General features: G+C 45.0%; 1 protein-coding gene across 1 annotated transcript; it reads left to right on the top strand.

Moving 5' to 3' along the window:
• The first annotated feature begins 893 nt into the window (after positions 1–893).
• On the top strand, positions 894–5,662 carry ptgs2b (prostaglandin-endoperoxide synthase 2b). The gene is made up of 10 exons (XM_067230718.1): positions 894–1,016; positions 1,248–1,364; positions 1,487–1,630; positions 1,793–1,936; positions 2,387–2,568; positions 2,680–2,763; positions 2,891–3,137; positions 3,506–3,792; positions 4,183–4,330; positions 4,763–5,662. Exons 1-10 carry the CDS (start codon positions 950–952, stop codon positions 5,173–5,175), a joined length of 1,833 nt encoding a protein of 610 aa, XP_067086819.1. The 5' UTR covers positions 894–949; the 3' UTR covers positions 5,176–5,662.
• Positions 5,663–12,805: the final 7,143 nt, after the last annotated feature.

The following is a 12,805-nucleotide window of genomic DNA, read 5'->3' as shown; positions in this document are numbered from 1 at the left end:
TGGAGAGAAGAGCGTACTCTGAGGTGCGGAACAATTTCCAAGTGCGACCCTTCTTCCGCATAGCCATGTCCATTTTCTGTGGGAAACGTATGGCATTAGAATGTGAGTTAACCACACGAGGGCGCGCAAAGACAAGGTGGCTGTACACAAAATATGCTAAGGGGGATTATCACATGGAGGAGGGGATCCCTCACTGAATCGCTCCTCCCAAGGTTTCTTCCATTTTTTCTCCTACAGTGAAGTTTTCTGGGAGTCTTCCTTGAGGGTTTAGGTTGGTTGAGGGGCAGTTCTATGGGTGTATGTGAAGCCCTCTGTGACATGCTTGCGTGTAAAAAGGGCTATACAAATAAAATTTGATTTGATCACATCTGATTTATGAATATAACGAAATAACCTACACTACACACGGAATGTTTTTTCTTTTGCGAGGTTACATTACGCACCTCTTCATCACAGTTCTCTCAAACCTCGATATAGTTTACAAATAACATAATGTATAGGATACTAAAGGTTATGGCATTTAGGCAGCTACCATATATTTTATAGTATGACATTTAAACACCTCAAATGTCAGTCTCATATCACTACAATTTATGTAGGGTGGGTTGTTAATTACAAGCCTACACATAATCGAAATGTTAATTCCACTGAATCACAGACGTAGGCAACACTGATTGTCCCTAAATCAAGTGTCTGAGATTAATGACTAAAGTCATTTGGTATGGCGATGACCAATGCTTGCCACTGGTCAATTCTTTGGCTAGCTGTTTCATTCAATAGACTTGAGCTCCGAGTTTTGAACTAGCAGGCGGCAAAGGAGGTTGGAGTAGCTACTACGTCATTCTTGCAGTATAAAGGAATGAGGTCGAGCCTCGTTGGTCCATTCACAATCTCAGAAACGGACTCCTCTGGAGTGAATTGAAAACAGAAGCGCGGTATCAGAAGAGGCATGGGAATGAACAGAAGCATAGCTGCGGTTCTACTTTTGACACTGGGCATACTTGTCTGCGAAGGGGGTAAGTAGCGAAATGAGAATACGTTTCTTACAGTAAAAAATGTAACAGTGGGAAAATATTCTCAATATAGCATTCTACAATATTTATAATATTCTTAAACGGCATGTATCATCAATTATTAAAGATAGTTTTGGTTAGTCTTTTCAAATAATAATTTATAGTTTTTATTTGGACAAATGATTACTGTACATGTATGTTGATTTATTAACTGACCAAACGATTCATTTACAGGTAATCCTTGCTGCTCACAACCATGCCAGAACCGCGGTGTGTGTACAGCTATGGGAGCCGATGACTACGAGTGCGACTGTACGCGGACAGGATATTACGGCCAGAACTGCACCACACGTAAGTAAAGTTCTTAAAATAAAAAAAAGACAAAAGCAAAGTAACGAATTAGATCAATGTGTTATCTCAGGAAAAACATCTAATAATTAACGTTGTTTGATCTTAACATTCTCATTTGACAGCTGAATTCTTCACGTGGATGAAAATCACACTGAAGCCGACTCCCAACACGGTGCATTACCTTCTCACCCATTTCAAAGGACTCTGGAACATTATCAACAACATTTCTTTCCTCAGAGACGCTATCATGAGATATGTGCTGACATGTAAGTCTAACTTTACCGTGGTCACAGCTGCTCTTTATAGTCTTAGACCTAGATAGTCTCAAATTATGCCCTTTAATTAAACGTACTAAATCATGGAAATAGACAGTGCCTACGTAATGACGTTAAAAATGACTGTGCTACATTCGTTTATTCTCTCCACAGCTCGATCGCATCTAATCGACAGCCCTCCCACATACAACGCAGATTATCACTACAAAAGCTGGGAAGCTTACTCCAATCTCTCCTACTATACCCGCACCCTGCCTCCGGTCCCCAAACACTGTCCTACCCCAATGGGGGTAGTAGGTACGCTTCCTTTCCCTCTCCCTTTCTCCAAAACCTGTTCTCACAGATTCTTTAACGCTGAGCAAGAAAAGCTTGTTCCCGTAACATAGACCGCACATGACAGAAAGTTCCTGTCGATCAGGCAGACTCTCATTGTGAGGGGATATCACATCGCAACCTCTTAAGCTATCCTTGTTGTGTTGTTAAGTACGGGAAATTGTTGCACTGCAAGCCTAAGAGGGGAAGACACACTATGTGTGTTGCTCCAGTGTTGATCCCAAAGAGAATGCCTTCATGTGAATTGAAACCCGGCCACCCAAACCGAGAGTTCCTTTCAGACGATAGCTGAAACGCATATCTAAAAAGCAACACAAAATCTATGATTTGAAAGTCCTATCCAGAGTCCCATCCTGTTAAATCCTATCAGCTGAAACGTCGCGCTTTGTTAACCAACCGCGCTCTGTGTTGCAGGGAAGAAGGAGTTACCGGATGCTTCCATGCTGGCTGAGAAGCTTCTCCAGAGGAGAGCCTTTATCCCCGACCCCCAGGGCTCCAGCCTTATGTTTGCCTTCTTCGCCCAGCACTTCACCCATCAGTTCTTCAAGTCAGACATGAAGAAGGGGCCTGCCTTCACCAAAGCCCAGGGTCACGGGGTGAGCTTGGGTTTGAACAGCACAACACTGCAGGGAATCCATCATAGGAAGACTCGTAATGCCCAGTAAAAAAGAACTTAAATTCATATTTATTTCTTGACTGCTTTTCAGGTGGATCTTTCTCATATTTACGGGGACACCTTGGAGAGACAGCACAAACTCAGACTCATGAAGGACGGCAAGATGAGATATCAGGTATGGAACACATCTGTTCTACACTGCAGGCACACCTGAACACTCCCTAATCTGCATGTCTCCCAGCTGACAATCACCTCATCTTCTCCCAGCTGACAGATAATCATGTTTTGCTCGCCCTTGACAGGTGGTGGATGGAGAGGTGTACCCCCCTCTGGTGAGCGAGGTCGGTGTGGAGATGCACTACCCCCCTCACATCGCCCAATCAGATCGCTTCGCCGTGGGACACGAGGCGTTCGGATTGGTCCCGGGACTGATGATGTATGCCACCATCTGGCTGCGTGAACACAATCGTGTGTGTGATATTATGAAGGAGATCCATCCTGACTGGGATGATGATAGGCTCTTCCAGACCGCTCGCCTCATTCTGATTGGTGGGTTGCTTAATTTTTTATAATATAGGATATATTGTGTTTGTGACAGATTGAAATTGGGTTATTGTCTAGATATATTGTTTTACTCTATATCAAAGTCAGGCTGACACTATAACAAAGCTGGAAATGACTTCCTCAATGTTTTCAATATAACTTTGCCTGCTCTAATATTTGTCTTGTGACCACACTACTTAAACATTAACTTAACGGATAAGATCATTTATAACCTTCTGTAATTTCAGAAAGGGGAAACTCGTTCTGCTGACATAGAATTGTTGGATTTGATCCCAGTTTTACTTTGCCAAGCTCAAATAAATGTAGCATGAGCTGAACAAAAACTGTAACGTTACCCTGATCCGTTACCATAGGTGAGACCATCAAGATCGTAATCGAGGACTACGTCCAGCATCTAAGCGGTTACCACTTCAAGCTCAAGTTCGACCCAGAGCTTCTCTTCAAGCAGCAGTTCCAGTACCAGAACCGCATTTCATCCGAGTTCAACACCTTGTATCACTGGCACCCTCTGATGCCTGACAGCTTCCTCATCGAAGACCAGGAGTATAACTACAAGCAGTTTGTCTTCAACACATCGGTGGTGACAGAGCACGGCATCAATCACCTTGTGGATTCCTTCACCAAGCAGGTGTCTGGACGGGTAAGCCTCCTTCAGGGCCACTGCTGTCACACAAGCAGTTGCTACGCTTAAAATATATGCGAGTATCATAATAGTGATGTAGTGACTGTTATTATTTATGTATTTTCAAGTATATATTTTGGGCCTTTTTTATGGCTTTATTGGACAGAGGCAGTAAGAGATAGACAGGAGGAGTATGGGGGAGAGGGAGGGGGAAGACGTGCAGAGAGGGCCCGAGCCGGAATCAAACCCGGGTCTCTGCATGACCCCGATTTATATAGTGACGATTATAGTGAAGGAGTCCTTAGTCTGTCGGCTTCTTTCACCGTGTTCTTTGTCTTGCGTGTTCACTCTGGAGAGCCGGATTTGGACTGACCAGTCGTGACCTCTGACGTTTGTTCTCTTCACCAGGTCGCCGGAGGCCGGAACGTTCCAGGAGCCGTCATGTACGTGGCCATCAAGTCCATCGAGAACAGCAGGAAGATGCGCTACCAGTCCCTCAACGCCTACAGGAAGCGATTCTCCATGAAACCCTACAGCTCCTTTGAAGACATTACAGGTGAGACAAAGACACGAATGGGAGTCATGGCATTAGGAACATCCGTTTGCCATTTCTTGAGATTGCAAAGTTTGCAGTTTTATCGTTCCTGGAAAAAAGGAAACTTGAGAGGACAGATGTGCTCTGAAGCACCAGATAGTGTAAGCAGTTTGTAGAGGCAGAGATCTGGATGTAAACACTCAGTGAGACCTCCAGGAGTTCAGCTGCTCTGCACTGCCTCAACGACAGCAATGTGAATTCATTAAGATGAGGTTTCCCCTATGATGATGGCGTGTGGCATCTTTGAACGTGTATTCATGGCCAATTGTCATAACAATAACATTTATAGATAAGAACGTAGATTTATATGGATGTAAGGCAACAGAGAAGACATGGAGAGAAGCCAGAACCAGTAACTGTACTAACCCATCTGTTTGTGTGTGTGCGCTTCAGGAGAGAAGGAGATGGCTGCACTGCTGGAGGAAATGTATGGACATGTGGATGCCGTGGAGCTCTACCCAGGCCTGCTGGTGGAGAAGCCCAGAGAAAACGCCATCTTTGGGGAGACGATGGTTGAGATGGGAGCCCCCTATTCCCTGAAAGGTCTGATGGGAAACCCCATCTGCTCTCCAGAGTACTGGAAGCCCAGCACCTTTGGTGGCAACGTGGGCTATGATATCGTTAACACAGCTTCCCTGCAGAGGCTAGTATGCAACAACGTCAAGGGCCCGTGTCCCGTGGCGTCCTTCCAAGTGCCTGATGTAAAAGAAACAGGGTCCTTCACCATCAACTTAAGCACAGCACAGGCAGGTGGGAGGGAAGTCAATCCAACTGTCATTCTGAAAGAAAGGTCCACTGAGCTATAACACTTAGATTTGAGATTTGTTGTTAAAATGATTTATTTATATATATATATATTTATTGTATTTATACAATTCTGGATTTGATGCAATATTTTTTATACATATATTTTGTACATATTTAGTAAATTTAGATAGATTCTTGTCTTTGTTGTATTTATAAAAGTTTATTTATTGTATTTTGGAACTATTATGACCTCTGAACTGCACTGTTATTAATATTTGTTTTGTTTTTAATTTATTTTTAAAATGTTTCCATCAAAAAAATCTCTAACATGAATACTTGAATTATCCAACAATTTATAGTTTACAATCTAACTGTTACATTCCACCTGCCATTGTAAAGCTAATAACATAGTTTGATGAGAAACTGAATACAAAGCCTAAGTTGATTCTGTACTGATTTACAAAATGTTATTTTTGCACAGCAATGTCTCCAGAAGTGTCTTAAAGTGTTTTGTCCTCTGATAAATAAAACAGTTACTTATTTACATTGTGAATATGTTGTCCTTTAAGAATGTGGCACACACGCGCACACACATACACACAAAAGGACACAAAACCACCTCAGAACTCACCACAGGTGCGTTGCCGCCTCAGTGAAGTAGTTTATTGTTTGTTTTGGAAGAAGGTATCAGAAAGGGAGTTGTAGGTAGTGACTATGACTTGCCTTGGCATATTACTTGAATTGTGCACATAACAATTTACCAAGAAGGAAACTACTGAAACATGATATTTGGATGTTCCAGTTATAAACCAGGAAACTATTTAAAGAAAGATGGGCTACTATTTTCTAAATAACTTTCTTGATTTTGGGTCAAGGAAGCAGGGCCGTAATCATAATATATATTGGGGGGGGACATCCCCCTCAATATTCAAATCTGGTCAAAATGTACCCCCCGATATTTTGATATAAAAAAATGATATAAGTGTGCTACGCTACGACATGCAACCATGCATGCTGTCCGAAATTATCATAATTTTGTTTATCATTCATAACTAAACATAACAAGTTTTCAGGGGGGGACCCTCAGACAGCATATTTCGTCAATGTTCCCCAATGTTGACTCAATGGCTACGGCCTTGCAAGGAAGTCTTGACTTTTAGTCCACTTAATCCACTTTAAAACCCTCATCCAAACTTGGTAGGCTAAATATTCGTATCACTTCTATCCAGAAAAACGGTTTGACTAACCAGTGGTATATTCCAGTGGAGGCTTGAGGGCTAATATAGGTGTCTGTTACTTCACTGGAATAAGACTGAACAATACACAGTGACACACAAAACACGCACACATCCCATACGCACGTAAACGGGCGCGCACTCGTGGACAGACAATAACACGCGCACACTGAGATTAATTGAGTCATGTGCATCACTTGTCATCCCAATCAGACTTCGGTCCTGCCCCCTCACGCTCCTCATCCTTCACATCAAAGAGCAGGCGTAGGACTATCTGTCGCACGTAGTTTCACTTGGCCAGTCACAGCAGGAAAATGACCTGATTGTGCGTGTGCATTATTAGTGTGTGTCCCCTTTTCCTAGTAGCCCGAGGGGAGAGGACTGCTGCACAACAGAAGTTGCCGTGTCCAGGTTCCCGTCTATGAGAGGAGCGGGTGAACAAATCTGTCTTTGTGTGTGTGTAACAAGCGTGTTGAGTCCGTGGGCCCCGTGGTGGGAGGGGATCAGGAAATCGCCGGGGGGTGTTTTCCCACCGTGTGCCAGCGGACACCGCCGTCAGCGCCAGCAGCTCGGACGCGGTGACCGGCTGCCGGAGTTACGTGCTGCTGCTCAGGCGCTGGCGATAGAGGCGGGGGCCACCGGAAACGGCTGCCCTCTGGCTCACCACGGTGTCAGGGCCCGGTGTCAGGGCCCGGTGTCAGGGCCCGGTGTGGAGATGACACCGCTGATTGGTTATTAAGTTCACCTGCCGGTCACAGCACGCACAGCTCTCACCGTATCTGGTAGGTTACATCACTCAGGTCATGCATTACATTCATCACGACTCTGTGGTAAATTAGTCATATTCATTTGAATTTACGTTTTTATTCGGCTAATTCACTTTCAGTTGGTTTGTTGAAATGCAGCCAGTATAATGTCAGGTTTCTCTATCTTGACGTCTTGCTAAATCTGACTGTTGTGGTGTTGTACTCGAGGTGACGACTTGTACTGACAGTACCTGCCCCAGGACAAAAGGTGAGATCATACTTCCTGTCAAGTCTGCTTTCCTCCAACCAATGATGATGGGACATGTCCTTCGAATTGAGCAATTAGAACTTGCTGTACCAGTGACAGCTTTGAATCTTCCTCCTGTCACCAGGCAACAGCTACAACAACAAATCCTCATAAGTCGCACTGTATGTGGTCACCTTAGTGGCACAGTGTTTTTTGTCTCACTACGTCGTCAAGTGCCACATACGTAGTTGAGGTTCTTTGTTTAGTTTTTTTAACATTGCAAAAGTTTGCGACCTGTGTCTCTACCTATGTAGATCTGTGCCCTACGATACAGAGCCAAAGTTGGAGAACACCGAGATAGCAAAAAGACCAGCTTCAACCCCTTGAGCCTTTGCCTCTGTGAGTGTCTGTGTATCCATCAACACCCTTGAATCTCTGACCGTGCTATGTTTAGCGGATGATTTGAACGCTCACTGCCCTTCTCCAAGGAGGAATGTCTTCCGCCAGATCCTATGTTTAGATTCCGAGTCTCCACCTCTTCTCTGGACTCAAACCCACCCATGCCTCTGGTCTGACGTGTCGCTTGTGTGCAAACCCTAACCCTGGCTTTCCGGAGCCATATAAGGCAGTCGTACCACTCTCTAATTGTGTTATGATGAGACAAGATGAGAAGTTTGGCCAGATGAGGCCCTATGCTGAGTTTGTTGATACACAAACTCTATCAAACAGTTACTGTACAAACGCCCACATTTCCCATCCATACTGGGCCGGATTGATGGAGTAGGGATGCATGCAGGTGGTCAGCTTTGGGCTTTAAATCTGTTTGCATTTCTGTGAAATAACTTCTGGGCTGTTCAAGTGTGAAACTTCTAGCAACTCTTAATTTTGGAAAGGAAGATTCCAGTCTATGATTTGGTTGAAAGCAATTGAACTGCCATGGGTAGTATACTGAAGATAAAACAAACAAAGGATTCTGTGTGTCACAACTTCTGAATTTCCTTGATGGTAGTTGGGTTTCATATGTCTGGTGCAATAACATGACGATCCGAACTGTGACAACACAATACGATTCAATTTTCATTTTCAAAAATGAAATGAAAATGTCATTTTCATTTTGTGTTATTGCTAAGAACTGTTGTTGCTCCAGTTTGAATAAACAATACCTGGCAATATGACAAACCTGCACTTTCACCCACTCAGGTTGTCAAATCAACATTGGACATCACAAGCAAATATTTCCATTGTACTGAAATCATCAATGCATACAAAGCATTGATGACTAAATGACTAATGACTAAATACAATGAGTATCTATGCACATATCAAGGTGGGAAATTACTATTTAGCAACACAATGTTTTCTTATACATCTAAGTTCTGCAAAGCAGATCTTGATAGGAATCAATGTTTGGCTTTGCTGCTGCGCTGCCTCTAGAAGATCGGCTGAAGTTTCCCACGCAGTTGACCGAAGCTTAATCAGTGTCTGCTTTCAGCACGTATTTACAATTAAGTGAAATAATTAATCTCCCTGGGATGGTGTATTTGCACACTTTTGAAAGAGAGAAAGAGAGAGGGAGAGAGAGACCCATGGACAATGAATAGCCTTGAATCATCCGTAATAGGTTGGTCAGTAATGGTCCGAGCTGAAATAAGATGTGATTATATAACACTGTATTGATCCCCATGCAGAGGCATGTGGGTGGAAATGAGAAAAGAATGAATACACAATTAAAACACAATGGACAACAGTGTGTAAAAAATGTTATTGCGAAGACCATTCAGTCATGCACTTGTAAAACTTTACATGGTTCTTTTCCACTGTAGTCAATGTCTTAATTGATCAGAGGTCATGACACACCCATTTACTACATGAATCCTAACCACAAATGTGGTTCACTGACTGACAGTCATTTATGTATTCATACAAAAGCATCTGACAAAGCAGGCACTCCAATGATGCTTAGATATTCATGTAGGATGAGCACAGGAACCCAAGGTGGGGGTGGGGGTGGGGTGGGGTGGGGGGTGGAGGTGGGGGGTGGAGGTGGGGTGGTGGCTGGAGGTGGGGGCTGGAGGTGGGGGTGGAGGTGGGGGCTGGAGGTGGGGGGTGGAGGTAGGGGGTGGAGGTCGGGGGTGGAGGTGGGGGGTGGAGGTGGGGCTGGAGGTGGGGGCTGGAGGTGGGGGCTGGAGGTGGGGGCTGGAGGTGGGGGCTGGAGGTGGGGGGTGGAGGTGGGGCTGGAGGTGGGGGCTGGAGGTGGGGGCTGGAGGTGGGGGCTGGAGGTGGGGGCTGGAGGTGGGGGCTGGAGGTGGGGGGTGGAGGTGGGGGTGGAGGTGGTGGAGGTCCTGTTGTCTGAAAACACACCTCATGCTGGCTTGATCTGTTATCGGAAACCACACCATGAGCCAGAGATCGCTCCACATGTGGCATCGGCACAGGGTCAGTGCGCTGGCGGAGGGGGTTTGGCTCGGATTATTCAGTCAGTGAGCTGTTCATGATCTGATTTTGGTGCTGGGTGAGTTAGCTTTTCGCTAATGAGCCAGCACTAGGATGTGACACCTGGCCCTGATACCCTCCTGTTGACACTTGGTCACGTATGGTCTGAATGCAGGCTGCCTGTTACGGTTCGCAGCTGAAGTGCTCCTCAGGATCCAGTCCTGGTAAAACCGAAACTAGGTTATTGAGACCTTAACCTTTGCGTCACAATCTTTATCTTCTGACGCCATCCTTCCCTCCAATGTATACTGAATGAAATCTGTTATTAGGGACTGTTTGTGTCAGATGTAAATATGTTCAAGTTGAGGGGGTTCTGTTGTGGTCTTTGGAGTGTATGTTTGTTGGATGTGTGATGCGTGTGAAGTCAATTGTGGGTTCTTATCACACAAAGAGGTTATGAAAGATGCGCCTGCTAAATGAGGACACTACATTTAGTCATTTAGCAGACGCTCTTATCCAGAGCGACTTACAGTAAGTACAGGGACATTCCCCCCGAGGCAAGTAGGGTGAAGTGCCTTGCCCAAGGACACAACGTCAGTTGACACGGCCGGGAATCGAACTGGCAACCTTCAGATTACTAGCCCGACTCCCTCACCGCTCAGCCATCTGGCTTGTATAATAACACTAGGGTTATTATACAAGAGTGCACATAAACGAAAGTTACTTTTTACATTTAAAATGTGCAGTTTTTTTTGTGTGAAAGCAGAAGTTGTGTTTCTGATAAACAGAGAGCAACAAACTCAAGAAGGACCCCTGACCACTGTTACTGTCTTGTCATCATTTGTCACGTTTCAACTGAAATCTATGAAGATGGGTGAGGTGGATAACGTGTTCGTCAAGGTCAACGCCAAAATACTCTGGGTAGAAGTGAGACTTCCAAAGATAGCTGAAAATCAATATGTAAATATGATTACGCTAATATGTCTGCATTTAACTCTGAATGAATGAGTCATGGCGGGAGAAGAGATGAAGGGACCGTCTGTAAACATGCTTTGGTAAACAAAAGATGTAGAAGGGACTGGGGATAGTAATCAGAAGGTTGCCAGTTCGATTCCCGGCCGTGCAAAATGACGTTGTGTCCTTGGGCAAGGCACTTCACCCTACTTGCCTTGGGGGGAATGTCCCTGTACTTACTGTAAGTCACTCTGGATAAGAGCATCTGCTAAATGTAAATGTAAACATGCTTTGGTAAACAAAGGATGTAGAAGGGGAGCAGGGTGAGATGCGTGGGTAGGGGAGGAAGTCACGGCAAAGAGAGGGCCTGGCTGCTTTTCTTCTTGCCCTCTGACACAGGTATTTACATTTGTGTTGTTATCTTCCCCGGGGGTGACATACAACACCTACACTAAAAGTCACGTAAACAGCGATTGCGTCATCTTCTGTTAAGTCTTCAAGGTTACTACGGAAAACAAAATAATGGTTCTCACATGGGGGTATGGCTTCAGGTGGGGGTATGGCTTCAATCATCGATACTCCTCTTGCGTTTCTGTAATTCCTGGGTGTTTGTGAGTGTACACATGACAAGCACAAATATGACTGGGTGCACCGCCGCAACAGTGAGACACGTATGACTCTGTCAGGAGTTTCAAGTGACATACCAGAGCAGCTATTCCTCTGAGAATCACACACAGTTGGGACGCAGACATCCCAACTTGCAGAGACTCATTTCTGGGAGGTAGCTTCCCCCCCCCTCCCCCCCCCCGGGACGCAATCCGGACGCATGATGTACACCTGTGTCCACCAGAAATGAGCATTGGACAGTCTCTCGCTCGCTCTAAATACAAAATCCCCGATTTCCGGGAGATTGCGTAGAATTTGCGGGCGTCAGGGAGCCGCTATTGAAATGCGGGAGACTCCCGGAACTTCCGGGAGACTTGGGATGTCTGCGGACGTCTAAAGATCAGAGGATCTTGGCGGTTGCATGTATACAGGCCGGGAGAGGCATTCAGAAGGGCCATGCCACTGATTGTCCGCTGACTCGAACAGTGCACTGAAGAGAAGATTGGGGTTTCAAGTCTTGGCTTTGCCTCTAGTGCCCTCCAGTGGTCAAGCAAGACATAGGGAAAGTTCTGTCATAGTTTCCTCATGGGAGCCAGCGTTCACCAAAACAATAACATTACAGTGAAGTGAAGTGAGTAATGGCCCTGAATATAAACTTGTGTTGTCATTATGATAACACAAGATAGTAAAGGGGGGGGTGGGGAGTTGCCACGTCAGATTTCCCTCCCCGCTCTTACGCACGCAGCTCCACCGAACGGGAATGCTGTTGTGTAATGCACACACACACACACACACATGGCACACACACACGGTGAATCAAGGAAATAAGGGGTGTCATTAAATTTAAACACCAAACCGCTACTAGGAGATTGTCCTGTAGTGAAACGTCCGTCTGTGACTTTCTCTTATTTCCCAACCGCACATGTGTCATGACAAGGAGGAAAAGTACTGACCTTATGTTTGTCTCATCTGTGCAACTAAGGACCTAGAGATGTAACAAAATACCCCTGGAAGGTTTTGAATCTGTTTTTTTATGTGTCTGTGTGAGTGTGTGTGCGTCTGCATGTGGCGGAACCAGTTTGTAGAAGTATAGGGTAGATCATTTTCAACTTTTCCCCCCAAATCTCTTGCTGACCTTTGGAAGACACTATGACTGCTGTCAGAGTCATATAAACCGTTGTAATGGTCATAAAGCATAGAATCTGCTCCAAATGGGCCCACACATGGGCATGGCATGTGCACAGGCTATCACACGTAGACACGAACATTATCAAAGTTACAACCAGGCACACGCAAACACACACACACATATTCTAACATGCATAGGAAGCCTAGGAGGGCTGATTTTCATTAGAATAAAACTTTCCTTAAGAAAAGCAGCACGCACACACACACACGCAAACACATACCACACACAGAGAGACAAGTCCATTTACGATAAATGTCATAAATTGGATGCAGATGTGCT

The sequence above is a fragment of the Osmerus mordax genome, chromosome 27, assembly GCF_038355195.1.
Source record: "Osmerus mordax isolate fOsmMor3 chromosome 27, fOsmMor3.pri, whole genome shotgun sequence".
Taxonomy (NCBI): Eukaryota; Metazoa; Chordata; class Actinopteri; order Osmeriformes; family Osmeridae; genus Osmerus; species Osmerus mordax.
Note: the sequence above shows the minus strand (reverse complement) of the source record. Positions and strands in the feature narration are given on the sequence as shown.

Coding starts and splice junctions, on each gene's coding strand:
- ptgs2b (XM_067230718.1), top strand. CDS start 950: ATGGGAATGAACAGAAGCATAGCTGCGGTTCTACTTTTGACACTGGGC. Junction 3,138..3,505: donor CGCTCGCCTCATTCTGATTG/GTGGGTTGCTTA, acceptor CCGTTACCATAG/GTGAGACCATCAAGATCGTA. Junction 4,331..4,762: donor CTCCTTTGAAGACATTACAG/GTGAGACAAAGA, acceptor TGTGCGCTTCAG/GAGAGAAGGAGATGGCTGCA.